The 24,232-nt window shown below is 37.8% G+C and overlaps 1 protein-coding gene across 7 annotated transcripts in view; it reads left to right on the plus strand.

Annotated features, from left to right (window-relative positions):
• The window catches only part of LIN9 (lin-9 DREAM MuvB core complex component), a 39,755-nt gene that overhangs the window by 811 nt on the left and 14,712 nt on the right, over positions 1 to 24,232 (plus strand). For 2 of the 7 annotated variants that reach the window (XM_074817771.1, XM_074817775.1), the window contains exons 2-7: positions 8,704 to 8,736; positions 9,773 to 9,867; positions 13,647 to 13,751; positions 15,688 to 15,821; positions 18,791 to 18,916; positions 23,566 to 23,723. In XM_074817771.1, coding sequence (XP_074673872.1) covers positions 8,704 to 8,736; positions 9,773 to 9,867; positions 13,647 to 13,751; positions 15,688 to 15,821; positions 18,791 to 18,916; positions 23,566 to 23,723 — 651 coding nt within the window. Of the gene's footprint in view, positions 1 to 1,855; positions 1,875 to 5,161; positions 5,208 to 6,072; positions 6,138 to 7,257; positions 7,299 to 8,703; positions 8,737 to 9,772; positions 9,868 to 13,646; positions 13,752 to 15,687; positions 15,822 to 18,790; positions 18,917 to 23,565; positions 23,724 to 24,232 lie in introns of those variants that run through there. The other 5 variants (XM_074817778.1, XM_074817777.1, XM_074817774.1 and 2 more) reach the window with 5 other exon arrangements.

Consider the following 24,232-nt stretch of genomic DNA (forward strand, 5'->3'; position numbering starts at 1 on the left):
TGTATAGGAAGACAGTATGAAAATACGTGCTTGCGTACATACAGACCTATACACCTACATAGGGTTTGTGTGGATGTCATTTTCAGTGCGCACAAGGATTAGATAAAAACTTAGGTGTAGATGAGAAAGATACACGTGTTGCTGTATATATGGATTCATGCATGAGGTACTTGAGTGTTATAGAAGGGGAAATGTGTCTACACGCCATCTTGATAGGTCTTCTTACAAACTGTAAATACATGCCAAGACAAAACTAGGGCATTTAGTAGTTTCAGTAAACATGCACACAACGGCATAGACTTACATTTATGGTGATGCTGTTTTGTGCATTGCCATGGAAGTTCATGAACATACCAACTATTTCTATATCAGAAGATTCTCAGAGGGAGGTGACTCAGAGTTGAAATCTTGCTTCTGACTACTCTGTGCCAGTCTTTGTTACAACTCCAGCAACTGTCAGGAGAAAAATTGGTTAATATCCCTATGTGACCAGTGTCATCATGTTAACTGAACAGATTTACAAAGGATCATCTTAAATTAAGGGTAGAACTGACACTCTCAATTTGGTACAGCTCACTTACGTATGCAATACTGCATTAAGGTCTGGTTAACACAAGTCATGGACCAACTGAGACAACCATAATTAATAATTAGTAGTGGTTTATTGCTTATTGAATCAACTTTTCACTAGAACGGACAGTGTTTAAGTTACTGTTCCTCCTTTTGCCTTGCCCATCTCCCAGGGAAAACACCATGTATTTCAAGAAGTTAACGTAAAGTATGAAAAATAATTTTTTCGTCCCTGCCACCTTTATGTTGCCTACAGTGGCATCAGGAAGATTTGACGGGTCTGTTGCTTCACCTGTAACTCACCGGAATAGAGTGTGACACAGTTCCACTTAGGACTGGGTTGTACTTCAGGCCCTTGCCAGCAGTGTCTGTTATGGTATCTGCTCGGCAGGTGAAGCAGACGCACAGTGCGTGTATCTGTGAAGGTAATAGGCTTCTGCTGTACTGACCTTGTCCTGATGCTTTGTATTTACCTAAGTTTGGTACAAGTAGGGGATGTTTTGGTTTTTCATCAAATAGGGAGCTTCATGTTTTCTGTAGTGTTGGTGAACTGCTAGAAATGTGAAGGCTTCAAAGAGTGTTTGCCTTGTGCTTCCATTCCTATTCTTTCCAATTTTGGTAAACTGGGTGTTTTCAAATTACACTGTAACTATCTCTGCACATAATTCTTTCATTTCCAGTCCTGTGCTTAAAATGAAGATGTAAACTTGGTCCTGACTGATTTAACACTGACTTCATGCAGCTTTCAGTTTGCAACTTAATTTATAAGGGATAATAACAGTAAGTGGTGCAAAAACGTTTTTGGAATCTTCCATAGCGGTGTAAGAATAAGTTCCTAAAAAAGTTAGAATAGTTCATAACTAACAGGCTTTCAGGTTTATGTATCATCCCTGTGAATTTTCTCCACCGTAGCTTGTAGTAAAGTAGTAGACTGTAGGTGAGTTTTCACGTAAAAAGAATTGTAAGTAAACATGGCATGCTCAGTGACAAGACGACTGAAATTTTGCACTGTGGTAAGAACTATACAGTTTCATTTTCAACTCTGAAAACTGATTAAGTGGAATTTGTCCCGGAGTATTCTGATAGCACCTACTTGTCCTCTGTCAAGTTCTGTAACACAGCTGGGCAGCAAATATTCCTTAATCCAGGAGGAAGATGCACATAGCTGTGTCTCATAATATGTGCTTATTTTATATGCTAAAGTTACTATTGTTCCATTCTTTTCTAAAGCTGGCATTCTGTCCTTTTGAAACGGCTAAGAGAGTTCATACTGACAACCTAAAAAATGAAGAAGATGGCAGTATGTAAGTTTATATGCGTTTCTCGTAGTTGAGGCCTTTTCTTACTAGTGCTGCCCGGGGAGAGGGGTATAGTAAACTTGGATGCAGCAAAGTGCTGTGAAGAAAGAACAATTCTGTGGCAAATCCTCTAACTGAAAAATTCCAGAATATTAAAAGTCCCAACTGCAGAAGTACTTCCAATACTAATAATTGGATTTATATTTTGGAGACAAAATTTGTTTCTGTTGACTGTTGGGTTGGTGCCTGATAAGTGACTAATTTTAGTCAATGCATTTTTTCACCCCTCTTATCTCCTGGTAATTTTGCAGCGGAGGTAAATGGTGGGCAGTTTTACTGCTGCAAACCAGATGGCTATTTCTCTCTGTCTCAGAAGAGGAAAACAGTTGATTGTATTGGAGCATACATAATGCTGCCCTGTCTCTTGTTACTAGTAATGGCAATTTTATTTGTGGATTACTCGGTTATAAAGTACACGCAGTAAAGCTGGGATGAGACTTTGATAGAACAGACAACACGTGCAAATGTGGCTGGATGACTGTCCTAGTCCTGGCAGGGGCAGAGCTCTGCAGGCAAGAGCACAGGCAGAGCTGCATCTTGGTGCTTTCTTTAGCACAAGCGAGTCTGAATGAGGACGACACCTGGAATCAGCTCTGTACATTCTCACAAGTGAGAGTGACATGCCATTTTTGATAGAAGTGAAGGCGTGCTTAGCTAACTCAATGATCATCAGCACAGGGCCACCGCCAGGAGTAAACCACTGAGCTACTGCGGAGTGCAGAGCTTCTGTGTTGTGCGTAGGCAAACACCAACAAGTGGCAGGTGAATCGGAGAAAGAAGCCAGGCTGTAGCAGGGATGGGGTCAAAGTGTTAACCTTTTACAGTGCAAATACCAAAACCGGTAGTACATTGCCAAATAGCATATATTGGTAGACATCGCTGGTGCTGTTTCTAAGGGGCTTATGTTTTAGGACAGGCAAAAGGAGGGAAGGGGGACAGGGATCTTTCTGCATGGCCTTTTATCCCGTGGATGGAGGCTGCAGCATAAGGGTGGCACTTCATGCAGAAATCATTGCCTTTACCCCCAGCACAGCCTTACGCGTGGTTCACAGGCACCCTGCCCCTGCATAGCCAGTAGCTCTGCTCTGGCGCTTTCCTGGATAGCTGGAGGGGGGATGTGACACACCTCTTGCCACTTTCATTTTCCAGTCCCAAGGGGCCATGAGCCTAGCACCACTGTACCCTGGACATTTGAGGCAAAAATTCAGCAGAACTATATGAGATCACAGCATCTGGGAGAAGGCTCAAGATTAGTTTCATGACTGCTAAATAGTACCCACAACTAATAATTTGGGGATTGTTTGTGCTGCGTACCTTTTGAAATTGTATGTTACCATGGTATCAGCGTATTGTCCATCATGAGAATGCAGTGTTTCAAAAAGAGGGCTTTGGTATTGTGGTTATCGCCTGCACAAGTCCTGTAAAAGGGTTCACATGGCTGAAAACCTGACTTCTACCCGGTAGTTAAATTAGGATTTTGAAATACACAAATGTCAGTTTATTAGTAGACTCGTAACATGGGGGAAATACTGATTCATGCTTGAAGCAAAAAGTTATTGTTCATTTATTTATTTACCTTTTCAACCAGCCCAAAGTTTTGGGGAGCTTAAAAGCTACCAAAGCCACTTTTTGCTCTTATGTGTGCTTTTTTACTTTCTAAGCTTTCCTGAATAAGCTATCCTTTTAGTGGCCAATCAATTTGAGATGCCTCTGCTGAAACAGCTTGTGCTGTGCTTGTGTAGATGGATGATTTCTTGGAGGGTTAATGACTCAATCTATAATAAAGGCTTGTGTTTTTCCCTTCTTCTCCATGAGTTTCCTGTTACACCATTTTTAGTGCCGGCGATGTAGTTTAATTGCATAGGTTTTTGAGGTAGTCATGCAACCAGTGTTAAAATAACTGCTCACCTCTGCAGAATTTAGACAAAATAGCGTAATGATCTGGAGAGGAAAGGTTTTACATTATGTAATTGCTTATCTGGATCTTAGAATTTTCTATACTGGTTTAGATATGCCCCTTTGTGCCCATACATTAGGAAAATCAGTAGCTATGGAACATCCCTGTGGTTACTTGTAACCTTTATTTTGAAAATTGTAACCAGCTGTTAGGAATTCGTTATAAAAGAAATCTGAAAACACTTTCACAAATGCAATGTGCTCATCTGTGTTCCTGTTGAAAATTTAAGATCAGCTGTTGAGAAGCTGTATTTAAACTGCTTTGCTTCATGTTAGTCCTGAAAATACACATCAGGGCATCCACAACTGCCCATACTGAATTGCAGTTATACTCTACCTCTTTTGGTCAGTTATGGTATTTTCAGATGAGGGGAGGCAATAGATGCTTGTTTTTAAACTTAAACCAGACTTTAATTTTTGAAAAGGAGAAAAGTTTTTGTACCTTTTTCCCATGCCTCAAAGCCTACCTCCACATCAGAAATACTTTTTGGAGGGAAAACTATCAGAGTTCCTTTTTGAGTCTGTTCATACTGCTTGCAGAGCGGTTAGAGGAGGTGTTTTATGTTCTCGTCGTGGTAATCTTCTGTACGTGCTTCCTGGTGGCCACTCCGGGAGAGCAGCGATTCAGGACTAGGGGAGCTGTCCGTCTGCCAGACCCCGCGCCAGCAGCCACTGGAGCCGGTCGGGTTTCTAGCTAGCCTAGCATGGAAACATCAGGGTCCTTATCGTGTGAGACTTGGTGGAACTTGAGTTTATTTTAATGTTGATTTTTTTTTTTAAATTTGGTTTTACATGGACTTCCTGAAAATCACTTCTTACAAGTGTTATAAAATACATAAATACATTTATTCCTGAGACTGAGTTACTAATGAGCTTCCTGTTATTATACTATTAAATGCCTGATAATCTAGCAGACAGTTATTTTTACTGCACATCTGTGGCGCACTTATTTTACAGATTATTTTTTTTAGGGCCAGAAAAGGCCATTCTAATCGTCTTGCATTCTTCATTAAGCATGCTAGGATACTTGTGTTTGGAATTTCTGTGCATCAGTCCCATGCCTCCTTTTTAGCTATAAACTTGGCTTAAAGATTTTGAATGATAGGGAGCTCGACATGCCCCTTCTTGGTACAGTTACATAAAATCGGTTAAACTTTGCATTCATTGCTAACCTGAACTTATCCAATGTCATTTTCTGACAAAGAGATCTAGTTATGCCTTTCCGTGTAAAAAAAGGCTGCAGAGATGTTTACTCTCTGAATTATCTTCCTTTGTAGATACTTGTGATCAGTGCAGATCTTGACCTTCTTTGGGAAGAACAAGGTTGGAGTGTCTTGACTTTCTCGCAATAAGGCATATTTTTAGATCTTCAAATCTTTCTCCGTTCTGAATCCTTTCCTAATTTTTCAGACTTAGTCAAGTGTGAACACTGTGTTCAGGTAATTAATTTGCTAACAACATACGCAAAGCAATACTCAATAGGATACAGAGACAAGACTAAGCCAGTCTTACAGTTTGCACTGGAATAGTATGCCAGTGTAGGATCCTGAAAGCAGGTCTTCCAGCTCCTGAGCTGCTGCTGTGGTGAGCTGGCTGTGCTTCCTCCCTCGGTTGAGGTTTTTCTACTCTCAGTTTTAAGAAAGTCCACCTTCATGATCCTCTGAACCTGGAGGAGCTGGAAATAATAATTCTGGTTGTAATACTCTAAATGACGCATAGGCCTTATTTCTTCCTTCCCACCCATTTGTTTTTTAAGTGTTTGGTGTTTGTAGAAATGAAATCTGTGTCACTGTCATAATAGGTATTTACGTTCAAGTATGTGTGCGTATTCTACTTTAGTCTCTATGTCTATAATTAAAATGCTGGTTAAAAAGATTGCCTATGATTACATATTTGTTATTCAGAACAGGAGTGTACAAAATTACCGGCGTTTAATGTGAGGCTGAGATATTATAAATCTAGTAATTATTTTAACTAAAATTTTGGATAGTTTTAATAAACTTAATCTATCCCAAATCACTTTTCAGTATTTATAGTTTCTGTAATGCTTTTATCTGTATTAAATATTGGTTGGTTTTTATTGTAACATATTATTGTTTAGAAGATCATCCTAGTTTCTGGTTTTGGGGCCCTGGTAGTATGTACAGTAGAGTTGGACTGTATTCCTTGAAGTTTGATGTTGTTGCAGGTAGCCCCTAAAATCGATATAGAAGAACTTGACAAGAAAACCCATGTATCATTGTTGCCTTTAAGGTAAAATTAATCTTATGGACATCTCCACTGTCATTTTGATATCCTACATGTATTCTAATGCTTTAAGCAACAGAAATGTTGGTGTTGATAATTGTCTGCAACTTGTTAGATTAAAATAGTTTAGTTTAACTTTGAACTTGCCTAGATCAGGAATTTCTTACTTGGACACTTGTATTCCTAAATAAAGATGCCCTTTTCTAGTTACATTACCTTAGTTGCAGGTTCAGTGAAAACAAATGAGCAGCCTTATTCTAGCATGCATCTGTTGAAGATTAACTATCCCATGCGGAAAAGTCCTTGGCAACTAACGCTGTTTTGGAGTGGTAATCTTATAAAGCTAGAAGGCAGTGCAGTAACGTTCTGCTGTGCATCACTTCTCTACCTGTTGTTTCTGATGGTAGTCATCTAATGCCCTGCTCTGCTGACCCATCATCAGTCTCACAGGTGAAGCGTCTGAGTTTGATGGTTAGCAAAGGCACTCAGGCACTTCAGCTATGAGATTCACACCACCCCCCATATAAAGCTTTGCTGCCTCTTGCCAAATTGTTTCATTTCCATTGCTGCCATACTCAGCCTTGATTGAGTTGACTGAACTTGATACATATGAGCAAGATGGCCAGAAAAAGAGGAAAATGACTGTATGTTTAGTCTTACAGATGAAGTGCCTGAGATCTTTTAGAATAGCGATCCATTCTGAAAAGCCAGCATCTCCTCCCTTTGACAGTCCTGATGACCCCGCTTCTGCCTCTCCATCCCCAAAGACGTGTACTTTCCCCATGTTCTTAAACTGCCTGTACTTACTACTCCCTGCACACATTTCCCACCATTACTTATGTTAATTTGGGGGTGACACTAGTTCTTCACTGTTCTTGCTGGTCCTGTTCAGGACAGCATTCTTGGTTGATAGCAGGGTGCCCATGTATTTATGCAAGCACGGTGTACAGTATCTGATTATTAGTATGAAATTCTTTTTTTTAAAAAAAAAAAAAGGCTTTAATCCTGTGATACCTTTAATGTACAGCTTAGTTACAAGAGCTGAATTCGCTATGAATCAAATCATCATAGAAGCATGTTCGTGTAGCAGTTGCTGTTAGGTCTCCAACTCGACATCGGTGATGTGTCAGAAAAGAAATGTGCAAGAAGGGCAACAGTGTAGCCCAGGTTTGTCACCTTGTTTTTGATGTGTAATCCCATATGAGTTAGCTGTTGTAGATTTGAACAGCTTGAGAGATACAGGGGTGGAGGCCCTCTAAACCACCAGTGAGTCAAAACTAATTTCATTTCATATCTTAAACATTTTTTTAATTTTTTGAAAAGAATAGAAACTTTCTCTTTTTTTATTGGGCTTTTTTTAACATGTGACATAATAAGATGGCAGCAAAATAGTATGATGAAAAAATAAGGAATGTAGGGGTTTTTTTGCCATTGCTGCACCTGTATTCTCTTCAACAGTCCACCCCAAACCAAAGTGCTCTGTTCCCCTGGAAAGGGACAGTAATTCATTTTTTGTCTCTGTAATATTCCCTGGAATGTATCCTCTTAGAGGCAAGGTTCTCTGGGACTGTGAAGTTAGCAGGGTTGGGACCTAGATACAGGGCAGCCACAAGAAAAGGAATTTCCAGGCCTTTGGAGTCAGCAGTGTTCTTGGAACAGCAGTTCCAAAGAGAAGCTGAAGGAGGGGGAGAAGAGGATGCAATGCAAGAAGGAGTGGTTGCAACACTGGAACATAACTTGAAAGATGAAGCTGATTTGAGAGAAAAGCATGAATCTGTGGAAGCATTGTCATGCAGAAATATCTTTCCCCTCTGCTATTGTAGTTGCTTCAAACATCTCATTCTTAGAGAGACATTTGAACATTCCAGAGCATGAAGGCCATAGTCAGGCCCAGTTTTGTTCTTCCTGGCCCAGAAGCACTGCAGAGGTTTACAGATGTAGTGGAAGGGGAGCACTGAAATTTTAATGGATGTGTTACACAATTTGAACAGTTCCAGCAAACTAAGGATTCTGTCTGCATTTATAACACCTGAATCTGCTGCCTTTCTGAATAAGGAGCTTCCACCAGGGAGAAACTATCCATCTCCCTACTTGTGAACCAAGCTTAGAGAGCATAAACTACTGCCTTCATGGAAATTTTTGGCATTGAAGAATATTGAATTGGTACAAATAATTTTTTTTTTAAAAAAGTGTTCATTGCAGTTTCCTTGTCAGTTGTATAATATATTTGCAACTGCGTTAGACAAGCAGCTGCGTGGAAGTATGTAGTTTGGATATAAAGCTTGTTCAGAATTTGCTGTGTTAAACAAAAGTGCTTGCCATCTGAAGCTGTTTTGCAGATGTGAAACTAAAGGAAAAAACAAAACATGAATATGCTTTCAAGATTTATTGGGTAATAAACATATAATGCTATACTTAGTGCCATGGAGGGTGCACTGGGTTCACTCATTCAGCTGTGAAAGTATTAAATTCTACTTTCTGCCTAAGAATTAATTAAGAATGAGTAGACTCTGCATAGGTTGTATGGTTTAAAATATCTTATGATTTATGTGGACTTTTTGATATATTGCAGGTTCTTCAGCAAAAGCACTCGTGAGCTTGAAAGGTAAGAAATTAATGTGTTATTTACTTGCACCCAATCTGACTTTTGGGTGTACTTAGTTTCTGACTTCAAAAAGTTCTGGAAAATAACACTGAAGAAGGATTTTTGTTGAAATATGATTGGGTTTATTGTGGATATTTGTTAGTTCTATAGACTAATAATCCTTGGTGGTTGAAATTACGTGTGTTGTGGTGTATTTAGACACTGATTTTCTGGGTGAAATTCCTGAAATGCATTTTTTCTTCCCAAGTACTGCCTAGATGTCAGGTTTGATGAGAAGATTGAGGTAATCTTTCCTCTCTTGAGGATGAGATAGGAGAAGGATTCTTAGCGAGACCTGTACATGTGACAAAATTTACATTAGGAAGGAATTTCACAATCTCATTGTGTTTTCTGTCAGCAAGTTTTGGGCTAAATCAAAAATCTGTTTCTTATACCTTTTTCTTTGAAATTGTCTTCATGAACACTCATACAAATTTTGAATACTTATAATTTGCCCAATAATAAAAGTTTCTTTATATATTACAAGGCTTCTGTTACACAAGGAAGAAGACATGGTCTGTTGAATATGTTGTAACTAATATGGGTTTGTTTCAATAAAATTCGATTTACTTGTTTGTGTGCACCTACTTAATAATTTTTTAGAACCAGAAGGAGGCCAGGTTTTGTAGAGCTTTACCTTCTCCAGGTTTCAGTTACAGCCACAGTAGAGCTGTCTAGATGTGTGTGTCAACCTGGCAGTGGAAGTAACTGATTCCAGCAAAGGAGGTTTCAAGAAATCTAAATGTTGTCAGGAGTAAAAAATGTTTTGTTCATGTTTCTCCTTGTACTGAAAATCTTTTTCAGTTTTTTTTAATTAGTGTTCAGAACAATTTAATAAAACTATTGACATCTAAAGTCCATTTGTAGGTGAATCCAAAGAAGATGCTGCAAATAACAAAAATATGTTAGTAGTTGATGATGTTATACTAGCTTTTGGATAGTAGTTATGTTAAAACATAGATCTATGTATATTAATGACATGATTTCTTCACAACAGAGGGAAGTTTATCCAGTTCGTGGAATGAAAAGTATAATTCTCTGCAGAAAACACCCATTTGGAAAAGCAAGAATGCTGGTTCTGCAGTGGAAATGGTAAGAAGCAATAAAAAGACAACTTCAGGATTGGTAAAATACCATAAAGTGAATCAGATTTCAGGATCAAAAAATTTGGCAGAGAGTTATAGTTTCATAATTTCTGAATATTAAACTATGTCCTTCACAAGCAGTCTACAGTTTGAATATGAGATGAAACATATTTTATAAATGAATAATCAAACAAATTAAATTGCTGACCTTGTTCAAGATAGCTTGTAATAATTTTCTCTCTTTTTTTTAAAGCAAGTGCTGTGTGAAATGTTTGTACTGTATCTACCACCTGGAACTTAGGCATCACCATTTCTGATCAACCATTTGTTTTATCTCATGAAATATCTCACTTCTAATTATGGCTGAGAACTGATATATAAAGGAAGGGAAAATGTCATAATACACTTCCATCATTGTGCCTTCTGGGGGGCAGATTTTAATAAAAATAAAGGAGTGTCATTGAAATGTCATGTAGTATTCTGAGAGGTCTCATAGGAGGCCTTACATTAAAGAACAACGGGATGGGAGGGGATGAAACCTAATGAGCCTGCAGCCTCCAAGGGCATGTGTCTGACGTTAGGGTTGACCATTTCTCTCTCTCTTTTTGAAATATTCCACTGTTGTTTCTTTCCCTGTTGTATCACATTCAAGTTCTTCTTGACTACTTTCAACCTCCTCTACCTTACGGAATGATGTGGTTTTGGTTTGGTCTCGCCACCAGCTATATTGCACCCAGTACCTTGTTTTGTCTACATCTGTAATGTTGTGTGCGCTTTTTACTACACCCTGGAGAGTATATGAAATACTGTCTCAGTTGCTAGGCAGATCTTTCTCCCATATTCTTCTGGTGCCGCCGCCTTCTACAGTAATTGCGACCAACTTGCCAACTATCATCTGTTTTGTATTCAAATCATTATTTTTTGTGAACTGTTTGTTTATTGGAATGGAAACACTATGTTTGAAAACTATCGCACTTGCCTGCTCTGCACATAATCAAAATATCTGAGCAGCATCCAGTAGTGCATTAAGCAATGTGACTGATATCTCTCATATGTAGCTTTTCTGTGATCTTCTCCCTGTAGAGAGAAACTTAGCAGAGAAGGTATTTATTTTGGTAGGATTCATGCAGATATATATATATATGCACATGTTGCTGTGTGTTTATGCTAGAGAACATAAGGTCTACAAAATGCAGTTCCAGACAGTGACCAGAACTTTGTGATGGCCCCTGGTTCCTGCAGTTCATGTCACAGTTTTCAGCTGTTCCCCAGGAATGCTCATCTTCTCACAGAAACAAGCCTTACCAGTAACTTAGAAGACTGCATGTGCTAAAGAACTGAAGTCACTAGCCATAACATTTGTACGAAAACTTTGTTGCTCTTTAGGTATACTGGCTGTAGGTATTAAAAATAAGGAATCAAACTTTGAGTGTAGCTCAGTATTCTGTAGAATGCTAGGAGACAGATCAGAGGATAGTCAGATGTGTTAGCAGTGGCCCATGTTGCTGAGATGTGATATAGTCTTCTGTACTAATTTGAGTTCCCTGAACCCTGGAAGTTTTGCAGATATGTTGTACTGTTGGTTGAAAAATCTTTCTAAAAATGCCCGACCTATTTGGCTAACATGAATGATACCTCTTTGCAACACTTGTTATTTTATTCTCATGTGAGGCACTGGCAATCCAGGATGATGAACACTCTTATCATTTTGGATAGCTCCTTGGAATAGAATTTGGCAGCTTCTGTTGAGGGTTGTAAAACAGTTCTCTTATCTAGATCATAGCCTTAGCATAAGGTTGAAGGAGCTCAAGTTTTGTCTAAATTGTTTTAGCATTTGTGCTCCTGTGTTTGCATGTGCTTTTCATCTGGTATAGTGTCATAAAACCAAGAAGAACTATATAGACATTTCGGACCCAGCATCTCAAATGTCAAGACTAAAATATAATTGCAAATATTCAGCAGGAACCTGCTCTTCATCCTGTGGGCAGAATGCTATGATTAAAAAGTCCTGGAGTTCTGCAATGTAAGTTTTTATTGTTGAAACAGGATTGTGGATCTGTTTTCTTGCTCAGAAGTTAAAATAGTTCTGACCTTTCTTTTTTAGGGTGATGGTTTGTCAAGGATGGCAGAGATGTTATAAAAGAACATAAAGGTGTTGTAATTGAAATTTAAGATTGTTCTTAAGATTTAGTGAATTGGAAGATGTGAAGAAAAGCATTTGATGTATCTAGGTGAAGAGAGAAAACCAACATCCATAACAGTATGATAAACTAATTACTATGTTAATAGGATGTGGGCACCATTTGGTTACCTTGCCAGTATATAGTTCCTCTGTTCAGTGTGTGTGTCTCTCCTGGTTTGTAACGTCTACGAGGAATGGACGTTTTCTTCTGTGTGTTGAACGTGCTTCGGTGTCTAGCACATACAAGGCACTAGTGTACTTAAATACACTTGTGTAGTTATATTTATTAAATATATATAATTTAGAGTAAGAAAGGCACACTTCCCTGGGAAAGCTCCGTCTGTTCTCATAGCATGGGTCAGACAGATTTTTTGCTATCACTAATTAACTTAATAGAGAATATCTCTTTTCAGACAGATACTTTAATCAGTCATAAACTTATTAAATGTCTTTCTTAAGTGTAATTGCTTATTAGTGAAGTTTTATTTCACTTTTCTGTTTATGACTCCTATTAAGGGCTTATCTTTGTCATCAGTATGCTTCACGTTGTGGGTGTTAGAGATTTCATACCCATATCAATCTGTAGCGCTTTCATCATCTGTACTGAAAGAAGTGAAATCTGCATTTGTTCTGCCTTTACTCATCACCTTTGTAAATAGCTTGAAGTACAAGGAACGCTACAGGGTGCAGTCTTGGGGTTCTGTGAAGGAGACACATTTCAGTTGTGGCTGGCTCCTGTGCTGGGCCACAAAGTCTTCATGGAAGGAAAAGCTGCTTGCTCTCAGCACTAAGAGACAGTCATAGGTTACTCTTTTGTCCTCATTGAAAGCACAAGTTTTTTGTCATAGGGTAAAATGTTGAGGAATAACTAAGTGGAAGTATTTTTTTCATGACACACATTGCAATATGGTTTCTTGTTTTCAGTCAGCCTTCTCTTTGCGCTCTAACATCTTAGCACACAAATAAATTTGAGTTAGCATAAATTCTAAATTCTTCTCTTTTCTGATATTTTCACATAACTTATTCAAGCTTTAGTTTCTTCAGACTTCAGCTTCTTAGCATTTTGCAATGTAGGCACTTTCAGTGAGTTAAAAAAAACAACAAACCCACAACACTTTATTAGACTCATAAGAATTCCTTGCAAAAAAATTATATTCAGCTAATGTTTTTACTGAGAACATACCAAAACAAATACGCTGTTTGAATAAACTTTTTTTGACCCAAAATTCAGAACAAACTGTTTAACAGATGTGCTTATAACCAAAGCAAGGACTATTTTAAGCTTTGATACACAAGTGTTTAGACACCTAACTCCTCTGGAAACAAGTGGGAGTTAGGTTCTAAATACTTCCGTGGAACTGGGCCAGCAGTATAGTAATGGGTTATAGTTAGCATTGGAAAGCCTGGAATCTTAAATTCCTTCTTCTCTCAGCCCTTAGATCTCTAACTGCTAGGAGGCACTATTTATTGTGTACCGTGTGCCTTAAAACCAATAGGTGGCAAGAGAATAGGCATTCCATTTCTCTCACTGTGAATTCTGTGCATGAACAGAGAAATTAGATTTTTTTTTTCTTGTAATTCATTCTTAATTTTGATACATGCAGCCCTTCAGAAATTCAAAACGGAGTCGACTCTTCTGTGAAGAAGATGACAGACAAATAAACACAAGGTCACCCAAAAGAAATCAGAAGGTTGCGATGGTTCCACAGGTACCTACATGTATGCAGATATTTTTACCAAAAAGGGGAACAAGCCTATCTGTGTTAGTTGAAAACTAGAATACATTTGCTTTTCAAGTTGCATTATCAGTTTATGAATATTCTTGTGAGGAAAGCTGTTGCTAGGAGTAAGCCACAATTCAAAACAGATTTATATTTTTCTTACTCACAACTGGGTTCCTCAGTTTATTTATGGGAGTACCTGTTCTTTTTGATCCTGGACATAAGCATACAGAGCTAGAAAGGATTCCAGACTAGCTGCCCGTCTTGCTCCCACAAACAATCGTATCCTGTAGTCTGCATAAATATATTCAGCTTCAGTTAAAAAATGACTAGGTTTCTTGCACTAACTACATCATTTAGAAGGCTGCTGTAGAACTTAATGTATTCCAACAGTTAGGAACTTGCTCTGGATATGTAGCTTAGATGTATTCATGGCCATCTATACCTTCTTAATCCTGTAACAATAATGTCCTCCAGTTCAAACAGTTTGTTTTTCCACTCCTCCACTTGACTGTCTACTCCTTGATATAGCATGAAAGAGCAGCTGTAGTTTCTCTCAGCTTTTATTTGCTATGTTAGACAGGGCAACATCTCTTAGTCTCAAAGAATTGGCTCTCTAGTACCTTTGTCATCCAAATCACTTCTCTGTACCATCACCTTATGAGCCTGAATTTGCCACACTGAAAAAGTACTATTTCAATACTGTTCTTACTTGCCTTCTGAACTGTACTGTGCAGTGTCGAATAGGGAAGACTTGGCAGTTGCCATTTTGCTGGGTCCATTTTGTCAGAGATGAGGACCATGACGTTTCTCTCTATTCGTTGCCATGATTTCTTAACAGTAGAAAGGCCTGGATAATGTTCTAAGCCTGGTTGGTTTGTACTTCAATGTCTGGTTCAGGAGGTCCAAGTGATTGCTAGATAAATATTTGTGAGGGACTGCAGCTGCTGTAGCTCACGGATCTTGCTGTCCTGCTAGGCTTTGTTTCCTGGAGTTCCAGTGGGAGAAAGAGGGGACCTGAATTTAGGAGATAGTGGTTAAGCGCAGCAGGAGCCAGCAAGGTGCCTACCTTATGCTTTATCCCATTATTGCTGCTGCTGAAGGTCAAAATACTTCTGAGTGTTTAGGGAAGGGTAACAACTGATTATGGCATGGGGACCCAGTTAAACTAATATTCTCAAAAAGCTGTTATTTTTCACAAATAAGTTTTTCTTTCTGTTAGCTAAGACAGCCATCCCTGGAGCAAAATTAGAGAATTATTTTTCTACAGTCTTGTTTAAACGCAGTTCTATGTATTATGCATGCAATCTAAGACAGTGTCTCTTCTGCAGTTTATGAAATAGCTTTCAAATGTACTTAAAACTTGATTGCTTATGTCCATGCTAGTTTCTCTTGCGGTTTTCTAAAATGAAGGCACTCAGCTCGAAGCTTTGGCTGTATTACATTCCTGTGCTAGTTTCATCCTCAGTTTAAGAAGAGTTAGCAAGAATAGAAGCACTAGTGCAAATGAGGCAGTTGGTGTTGCTGGCATCTGAGCCACAATATCACGTACGCTCACTCGAGACAATGTTCAGTGGTGCCTCAAACTTTTGAAGTCTGCGTGTACTTTAGTGCCATGCCATTGTTACTAATAATGTAGTTTCAGTGTTGGAAAATGTTTCTGTTAGAAGAGCTTTGTGTAAAGATAATTTGTTGTATTGATCCTGCTAAAGTTTGCCATCTGTTCTGTTTGATTGCATTGCTGATATAACGCAGTAAGGATTATTACAGATCTGCAACAAAAAAATTGTCATGAAACAGTATGTGTGATTAAAATGTAACAATTATTAATGTGCAAACTTTTATCAAGAAAATGTACTTTAATGATTTGACTATTGACGAGTGTTAGACTGTGTTTAACTGTTTCCTTTATTTTACTACATAGAAGTTTAATACAACAATGCCAACACCAGACAAGAAAGCCTCACAGAAGATTGGCTTACGGCTTCGTAACCTGCTCAAACTTCCCAAAGCTCACAAGTGGTGCATATACGAATGGTTCTATTCCAACATAGATAAGTATGTCTGGTTTATATAATTATCTCTTACTAGTACAGAAACAAGTCATTTTCTGAAATTGAGTTGCAAATTTCCGTATGTTGGTTAGATACTCCAAAGATTATTCTTAAATTATTAGTTATTGAAAATTATTTCATTGTTTTGGGGGGTTTTTTTCCTCTATCTTTTTTTATATTGAGCATCCTACTTGGGTAGTTCCTTGGGTGGTCTTCTACGGAAAGCCTTCCTTCATGGAAATAGTTTTCTTTTTATCGCCTCTGCCAGATACAAGATTTTATTCATAATATTTTTAACGTCTTAAGCATAAAGTTATTGGAACACTTGGACTTTTTTAAACCCTTGGATCAGCATTACACATGGGGGATGGGAAGGAGACTGCTTTCATAAGGTGCTGCTTCCCTAAAAGGTGTAAATGTTGATTTCGGATATTTCTTCCGCATCATCCTGTTTTTATTGTGATCGCTAACAGAGCTCCAGGTTGTGACTATTCAGCTGTTGTCTCGATATCGGCATCCTTCTTGGATCTCCTAATCTATCTCCTAGACTGTTTCTGCAATTTGTGCCTCAGAGTCTTTGGCACTTGTTCTCTTAATGCCACTAGCAAGGTGGTGTGAATTGTTTAAAAGAACCATTTTAATTTAGTCCCTAATCATGAAAAACTAAAAATTCTAAAAATGTAAAAATCATTATTGATGAATGGAATCTTAAAATCTACATGATTGATCAATAGATGAAACACTAGTATTTAACATTCTAAAAAATGGCTTCTGAGTTAAGAAGCATTCTTTTCCAGAATTTATTCATAACAAAATAATTACTGTTTTTCCTTCCTATTTTAATCACAATCACTGTGGCTGTTTTCCTTAACTGAGAAGGCAGTCATAGCAACAGAAAAACGTTTTAGGATATGTTCATCACAAGTAGAAAAATTACATGTCCATTTTAGTTTTAAATTCATCATCTGTAGGATTTAATTCCTTTGAAAGAAGTAGTCTTTACAGGCTTTTTTTTCCCCTTATTTGAAAAACAAAAACAAACAAACCAAACAAAGAACCCAAACCCTACTTATTCCTAGTAGTAATTTTAATATGTGACATTTGTAATTACAGTTTTTACAACAGTCCAAGAACTTTTCGTTTACTCTCAAATAATTGTCTGTGCAACTTTAGGTCAATTAGTAGACTAGAATTTGAGTTTAGCAGGTAATTCTGAAAACCTCTTTGATAGTTACCAATGTATGCTTGTAATGCTAGTGAGATAGGATCATGTTAAGATAACATAGTTTATGAAGAAACTGCATGTCTTTGGAAGAAAAACTTTGATGTATGTTGTTTTGAGTGATGTGATGAGAAGCTTAAAAAAGTTTAAAGCATAGAGCTAACTGTTGACTGAGAAAACATGGCTCACTGTACAAGTCTCAAAATATTTTATTCGTATTGTCTCATCTGAAATTGAAATCATCAATTTAACCGCCATGTCTACTATAAGTTTTGCAAATATTTTCATTTCTACAACTATCATCTATGGTTATTAGATTACTGAAGCTGTTTCAGTTGGATTCTCTCTACACTGCTGCAGAGGACTGTTTTCTGTAAAATCCCATTGACTTCTGACATTCAGAGACTTCTAAAGAACTACTTATTACTATTAGTGATCATAGGCCCTCAGAACCAGATGCAGCTGTAGCTTGCTTATACCATTTCCCAGAACTTCCAATCTTGTGGATGCTGTGGGTTTAGTTTGCCTGCTTAGGGACAAGTGATAGTAAAACCAATCAAATAGAGATTCTCTTTCTCAAAAAAAAAAACCCCGAAGCAGTTGTTCTTTATGCAGATATCTTACATTAGCAACAGTAAATCTGGACAAATAAAACTCTTATACACCTCACTGATCATTCTTTGTGGTTTCCTTTTCACTTCATGCCGCAGCTGCAGATCCTTCTACTGCAGAAATATTCTCTTCCGCTCTTGCCCGAGTCTCCTTACCTCCATGCACCTTTTCTCTCTCCCACCACCCCACAAACTCACTTGAAAGTGGTGTTGATTCCAAGATCCTCTTTGTTCTGTGCTTGGGGATATTCCTCTCTAAATTCCAGCACCCTGCAGAGAGTGGAGGAAAGTGGCTTTATCTTGGATGCAGTTATTCTTTTGTTCTCACCAGGTGAGATCTATTTCAGTTGCACACAGTCTTTAATGATTAACCTGCTATTAGACGGGCATATCATTGCTACTCCCTTGTCTCTTCACCCCAAGAAGGATGTGGTACTACAAAGTAAAAGGCAGTCGTAAAACACAGAGATACAGACAGGTCATAGCATCAAAGAGAAATTCATATGTTGTGTAGACAGGTTCTCTGAACTGTCACTTCTATAATACTGATCCTCCGCTTCATCATGGAGTCATGGTATGATACAATAAAAGTCTCACCTGTATAGCTGTGGAGAATGACAAGTTGGCTCAATTTCCTGTATTTTGGAACCCTCTGTTGAGAATCTGGGTTATAACTGAATGAATTTATGAGAAAGGTACTGTCTGTCTATTTCTCAGTATTACATTGTCCCTTACTTTATTCTCAATACCTCACCATATCTTTATGGTTTCCTTCAGTGTGTTGCAGTATCCTCCTGACACTGCATCGGCTTTGCTGGAGCTTCATTTGGTGCCTTTATATACATTACAAAGCGGGATGAATACATATGTTTCCCTGCAGTAACAACAGAAAGGAACATTTTTAAACATCACTGGTAGTAAGGCTCAAATAGAACAATAGTCCTGGAAACTTTCTGTCTCTGTTTTCAGTTGAATTTTTTTCAGGTTAAATTTGCCCTTTGAATAGGAGTGTCTTGTTTATATGACTAATTTATATACTTTTTTCATTTTCAATGTATTTCTTATGATGGATGGTTTTTGGAATCTCACGACAAAAGTTTACTAAGTGTAGTTAACAGAGGACCAATTATGTTTCAACAGGCCACTATTTGAAGGAGATAATGACTTCTGTGTATGCCTGAAAGAATCTTTTCCAAATTTGAAAACCAGAAAATTGACAAGAGTAGAGTGGGGGAAAATCAGACGATTAATGGGAAAACCACGGAGGTAAATTATTTTTTTTCTTTCTTTTCAACTAATAACTACATGTAGTTTTGATGTTGGAATTGTTCCTTCTAAAATAATTTTGCATACAGGTAGTAAAGCAAAATAATAGCTGAGAGTAGAAAAACATTTTGTCGAAAAGGTGTTCTCTCAGCACACACCCTGCTCCCCCACAAACACTGTTCCTTATATGTGTGTGTCCAGTCCATGGAGTTGTCACGGACCTATACTTGAAATACTCTCTTCCCGCTCTAGATAACTGAGTGTCCACGCTAGGATAGGCTGAAATTATTATTGTATCTTCTGTGCTGCAGTGCTTCCTGACATGGAAGACAGGCCAATTTTTCACTAAGTTTTTTTTTCTGGCTATAACTAGCTCTTCATGGGGAAAACAAGTGGACATTTTAATCTCATTTATTTTATTATTTTTTTAAAACCATTTTATAGATCCTTAACTTTTCCTGGCTTGGCTGCCAAAACAGAGAGAAAAGAAAGTCACCCATAAAATATTGTACATTGTAGAGAAGCAGCCAGAATTTAATGAAGGGCATGTTTCTTTCTCTAATTCAGAATTCTTCATTCCTAAACCCACTGATTCAGTTCAGCCTTTTCACAGAACCTATGCAATTTAGCCTAGAGAAGAGAAGGCTCAGGAAGGATCTCATCTCTGTGTGTAAATATCTGAAGAGAAGGCATAGAGAAGACAAGGCCAGGCTTTTTTCACTGTTGTCTGGAGATAGGACAAGAGGCAATGGGCGCAAGCTGAAACACAGGAGATTGTCTTAACGTAAGGAAACACTTCTTTTTACTGTAAGGGTGACTGAACGCTGGCACAGGTTGACCAGAGAGGTGGTAGAATCTCCATCCTTGGAGATACTCAAAAGCCATCTGGACATGGTCCTGGGCAGCTCCCTGTAGGTGACTCTGCTGGAGCTGTTGGAGCAGATGACCTCCAGAGGTCCCTCGCAAACTCAACCATCCTGTCATTGTGTAAGGTCAGGAGAAAAATGTGTAAGTAATGTTGCAGAAATGAAAGACTGGTTTATTTATGAAAACACAAACACTAAAGCACTGAATCCATTTCATAGATCACTGTACTGAGTCAGATTATGTTTTGTCTGATGGTTGCTATTTCATCTCCTGTGCCTATAAACAACTTTACATAACTAAAAATTGCCAGTCAAGGGAAGGCAGCAGAGCCAGCTTAAAAGTAGTTCCTTTTGGAAAGGTGTTCATATCGTTTGAGCTTAACTGAGATAGGTTTTCATTCCTCTATCATCATGTTTCCCACTGAGAGGGAAATGGAGTATTTGGAGGTTAAATCATCACTTACTCATTTGACTTTTGCCAAAAGTGGGTACGACTATAAAAGATCAGCTTGCCTTATTCAGCAGTCTGTTGGACTGTTGATAAAACTTCCTTTGGGGGTGGTGGGGTGGGGTGGGACAGGGCAGGAGAAGTGTTGGTTTTGGTTTGGGTTAGTTTTTTAAAAAGAGAGACTCATGCCTAAGGAACCACAGGTCTAAATGGGCAGGAAGATGTTTTATCTGAATTCTGAAGTACAAGTATTTGACTGGATATAGAGTCTTGTTTTGTTTGTTAACCAAAACTTTACAAGTTCTTGCTTTTTTATCAACATAAAATAAGCATTCCTGTTTGCTTTTAATTTCTTCAATAATTTTCATGTACCTCTAGAGTATAAAGTTTTTTAACATTACTATTCTGTTAGAAATTTCTTCTGTCTGTCCTCATCATATGCAAGTAAGCTAAACACTATGTCAGTACTGATATCTCCCCATGAAGGAAGAAAAAAAAAAAAAAGACATTTTGCATCCACAGTGTTGATGGCAGAGGATAATAGTGTCTCTGTGTGATAGCTGTGCACGTGATTGTTGTCTTTTTTTAAATTTTATTTTAAATATATTGTAATATTTTCTTATGTCTGCTGCTACTTTAAATGTCCTATCACACCATCAACAGTGTGGTTGATTGGCACAACAGTATTCTTCATGGGAGCCTTCAAAGCTTGTAAGATTCCAGTAGACTGTGGGGAAAGATATGCTCCAAGAAAAGGAAGAGGTAATAGTTAGTCTTGTGTACTCTGTATAAACTGTAATTGGAGTTGTGAAATAGCAATGGATATGAACTAAGCACAGATATGCTTGTCCTGCCACTATATGATGGTGATGCTTCCTCTGTTAGTTCAGATTCTCACGACAGAGGTAGAAACTGAGAAGAATGTTCAACCTCTTAAAAAGTCTCTGCAGAAAACTAATGAGGTTGCAATGTGATCTGTACCATACTTTTAATCTTACTTTTTTCATAGGAATGGCATGAAGATGGGATAACCTTTATTAAATACATTTGGGGGACATGGGGTTGGCAATTTCCTTTAACAGAAGCCAGAAATATGTTGCAAATACTTTCTACATCCATGACCTCCAGCATTTGGAACAGAGACTTTTTAAGAACATCTGAGCTAGCGGTAAAACAGTAGTTGCTGTTGTAGGGACCTTCCAAGGTCAGTGATTAGTATATCAGCATTTGAATTTGTATTTCTAAGAGCATGGGTCAAAGAACATCAGGTGATGTCTGATGTTCCTGATGCAAGACCCTGGACACAATTAGGACTATTATGTCTTTTTTTTTTTCTTTCTTGTCTTGCTGTGATTAGTCACTCTGTTCTCCTCAATGGAATTGAAAAGCTCTGACCTGCATTTTGCTACTTCATATTCACAGCCTGTGACAAGCATTATTTCACACTTGTTCCTCCCCAGTAGTAAATATGAAGCAAATAGCATCTTTAAATGAGAATATCCAAATAAGCTTTGCATGAGTCTCCCAGCCACCATCACTCTCTCTCTCTGCCATATCGCTTTCCAGATATTTTGAATTCCTAATGAGGATCATTAGGCAATACAGAAATCCAGGTAAACACATTCTGCTCTTCAGTAGTAAACCGGTGAGTGGAACACACACCTACAGTTGCTCAATCTACAACATGGTTTCTAGACTGTACAAAGACTAGTGACATCTTTTACAGGGATAGTGATTGGAAAGCCTAGTAAAGGAACCATCAGTGCAGTGCATTACTGCACCTACATCACAGCTTCAGTTCATTCCTGGGTTTTTTTTTTTAGTCTTTGCTTAGGACTAAGATCTCATTGTGTTAACACTGTACACACTGGACAAAACAGATGGTCTATGCCCCATATAACTTAGAAACCATGTATAAGATAAAAGGGCAAATGACGTATGCATAGACAAACAAGCATGAAGCTGCTGATTGGTGTGAAAAAAAGTGGTCTCAGCATCCTGGCAGCTTGATTCTTACGATCTTCTCATACACACTGCAAGGAAGAGAAATTTTGGAAAATGGTGAAATGGCTCTGTGGAACTCTCTGAGCGAGGGCTATACAGAAGAAAACATAAGAATGTTTATTTTGACACATAGTAAGAGAGTAGTAGAAGCAGGCTTGGAAATAGGAGCTGACTGATCAGTATTGAGTGAGAGATAAATAACTGAGGAAGATCTTGAAGGGATTTAAAACAGAAAATAATTTGCAGTGTAGAAGGGTGAACCAGCAGAGTTGTTGTCAGTGTCTTCTGAAATAACCTTGTAAAATAGAACATTTATTGATCAGTAATCAATATATAACTGTATGAGTTCCACAGAAAATGTTTAAATTGCATTTGACTGCAGTAAAGCAATTAACAAAGGTAATAAATTATTTGATAAATAACTGCTTCTGCAATTAAGCAGACCTACAATAGCATCTGTACTCCTTATGTAAAAGACTTGATTCATTGGCACAAGAATGATAAAACTTTTTTTAATAAGGAGAGATAGGATCGAGTCCTTAATGTCTTTATGCTTTCAGAATCTCCCTCATGCATCATGCCTATTCAGTAGGTTAAAAGTGAAAATGAAAAACCAAGTAAGGGCCTTAGGACTAAGTCTTCCATCTTTTAGATTACATTTTAAGCCACATACACCCCAAAACGGGGAGGGGACTGCTAGAGATTTTCTGATTTTACACAATAGTCCAAGTTCAGACGAATTTGTACTTTTACTATCTTCAATCTCAGAACAATTCATCTGCATAATAGAGGTGTTGTGGCTGAGTTGTACTCTGCACAGATGCAAGGAGATGAGACGTAGAAGTGGGCTTTTATGTTCTGAATCTGGTGCCCTTTCATACTAACTTAGTTGAATTGAGCTAATGAGCACATGTGAAAGAGATCTACTACGTATCAGTAAGTGATGGCAGCCAGGGTCATCACAGCAAGTCCTCCTTCCATGCACTGAACTGTTAGTCAGAGTAGACTGGATGTGCAACCTGCTTTAGCTTTGTTGTGACACCAGGTGGATCCCTATAAGCAGAAAAAGTTGTGCTCTTCTGATACTAATGTAACAGCTAGCATTTCTGACTATTATTTTTAAATAAACTGTTATTTTGGGAGTGATAATTCTGTGGAGTAAGATTGTCTAAATCCGTTCAACGAAATCATTTTCTCTTGAACACTTCACCCCAAGCTTTTTCATTTTTTTCTCGCTGATTTATAAACTATGCCTATTTATTTCATATGTCTTCACATACGTATATTTTCAGTGCTGAATTTAAGTATACTTTTACCTAATTGTATTATAGGTGTTCCTCTGCATTCTTTGAGGAAGAGAGATCGGCATTAAAACAGAAACGACAGAAAATAAGACTTTTGCAGCAGCGGAAAGTTGCAGATATTTCACAGTTCAAAGATCTTCCAGAAGAAATTCCATTACCGCTTGTAATAGGAACAAAAGTTACAGGTAATTTCTTAAAAATAAACAAACAAAAAACCAGCCAAGTGTTGTGCAAAGATTTTAGTAAACCATAATATACTTAGTGCACATAGTTACAATTTCTGATGTTTTAAATTTATGTTTTTATTGTTAGCTCATTGAGAAGGTGCTTGTGAAGATTAGCTAGTATTTTTAAAACAGTGATAGGTTTTAAGGTACAAACTTAGTACGGTTTATTGTTTCTGTTGTTCAAATTGTAGATTTTTTAAAATTTTTTTTAATGTCTAGTATGTCTAACAAATCTAGGAGAGATGCATAAATGCAAAGAGCTGAGTGCTGTCTGAAGGTTATAAAAATACCTATTTTGAAACAGATGTACAATTGATATTGCAGTGTAGTTGGACGGGTATACTAAACATGACATTGCCTTACTGAAAAAACTTATGCATAACTGAGGAAGGAATATTGTTAAAAACATTCCACAAGTTTTGTCTAATTTTATAAAAACTTGAATTCCTCCATCCTGTCTGTCTGTG

Source organism: Strix aluco, chromosome 3 (genome assembly GCF_031877795.1).
Source record: "Strix aluco isolate bStrAlu1 chromosome 3, bStrAlu1.hap1, whole genome shotgun sequence".
In the NCBI taxonomy this organism is placed as follows: Eukaryota; Metazoa; Chordata; class Aves; order Strigiformes; family Strigidae; genus Strix; species Strix aluco.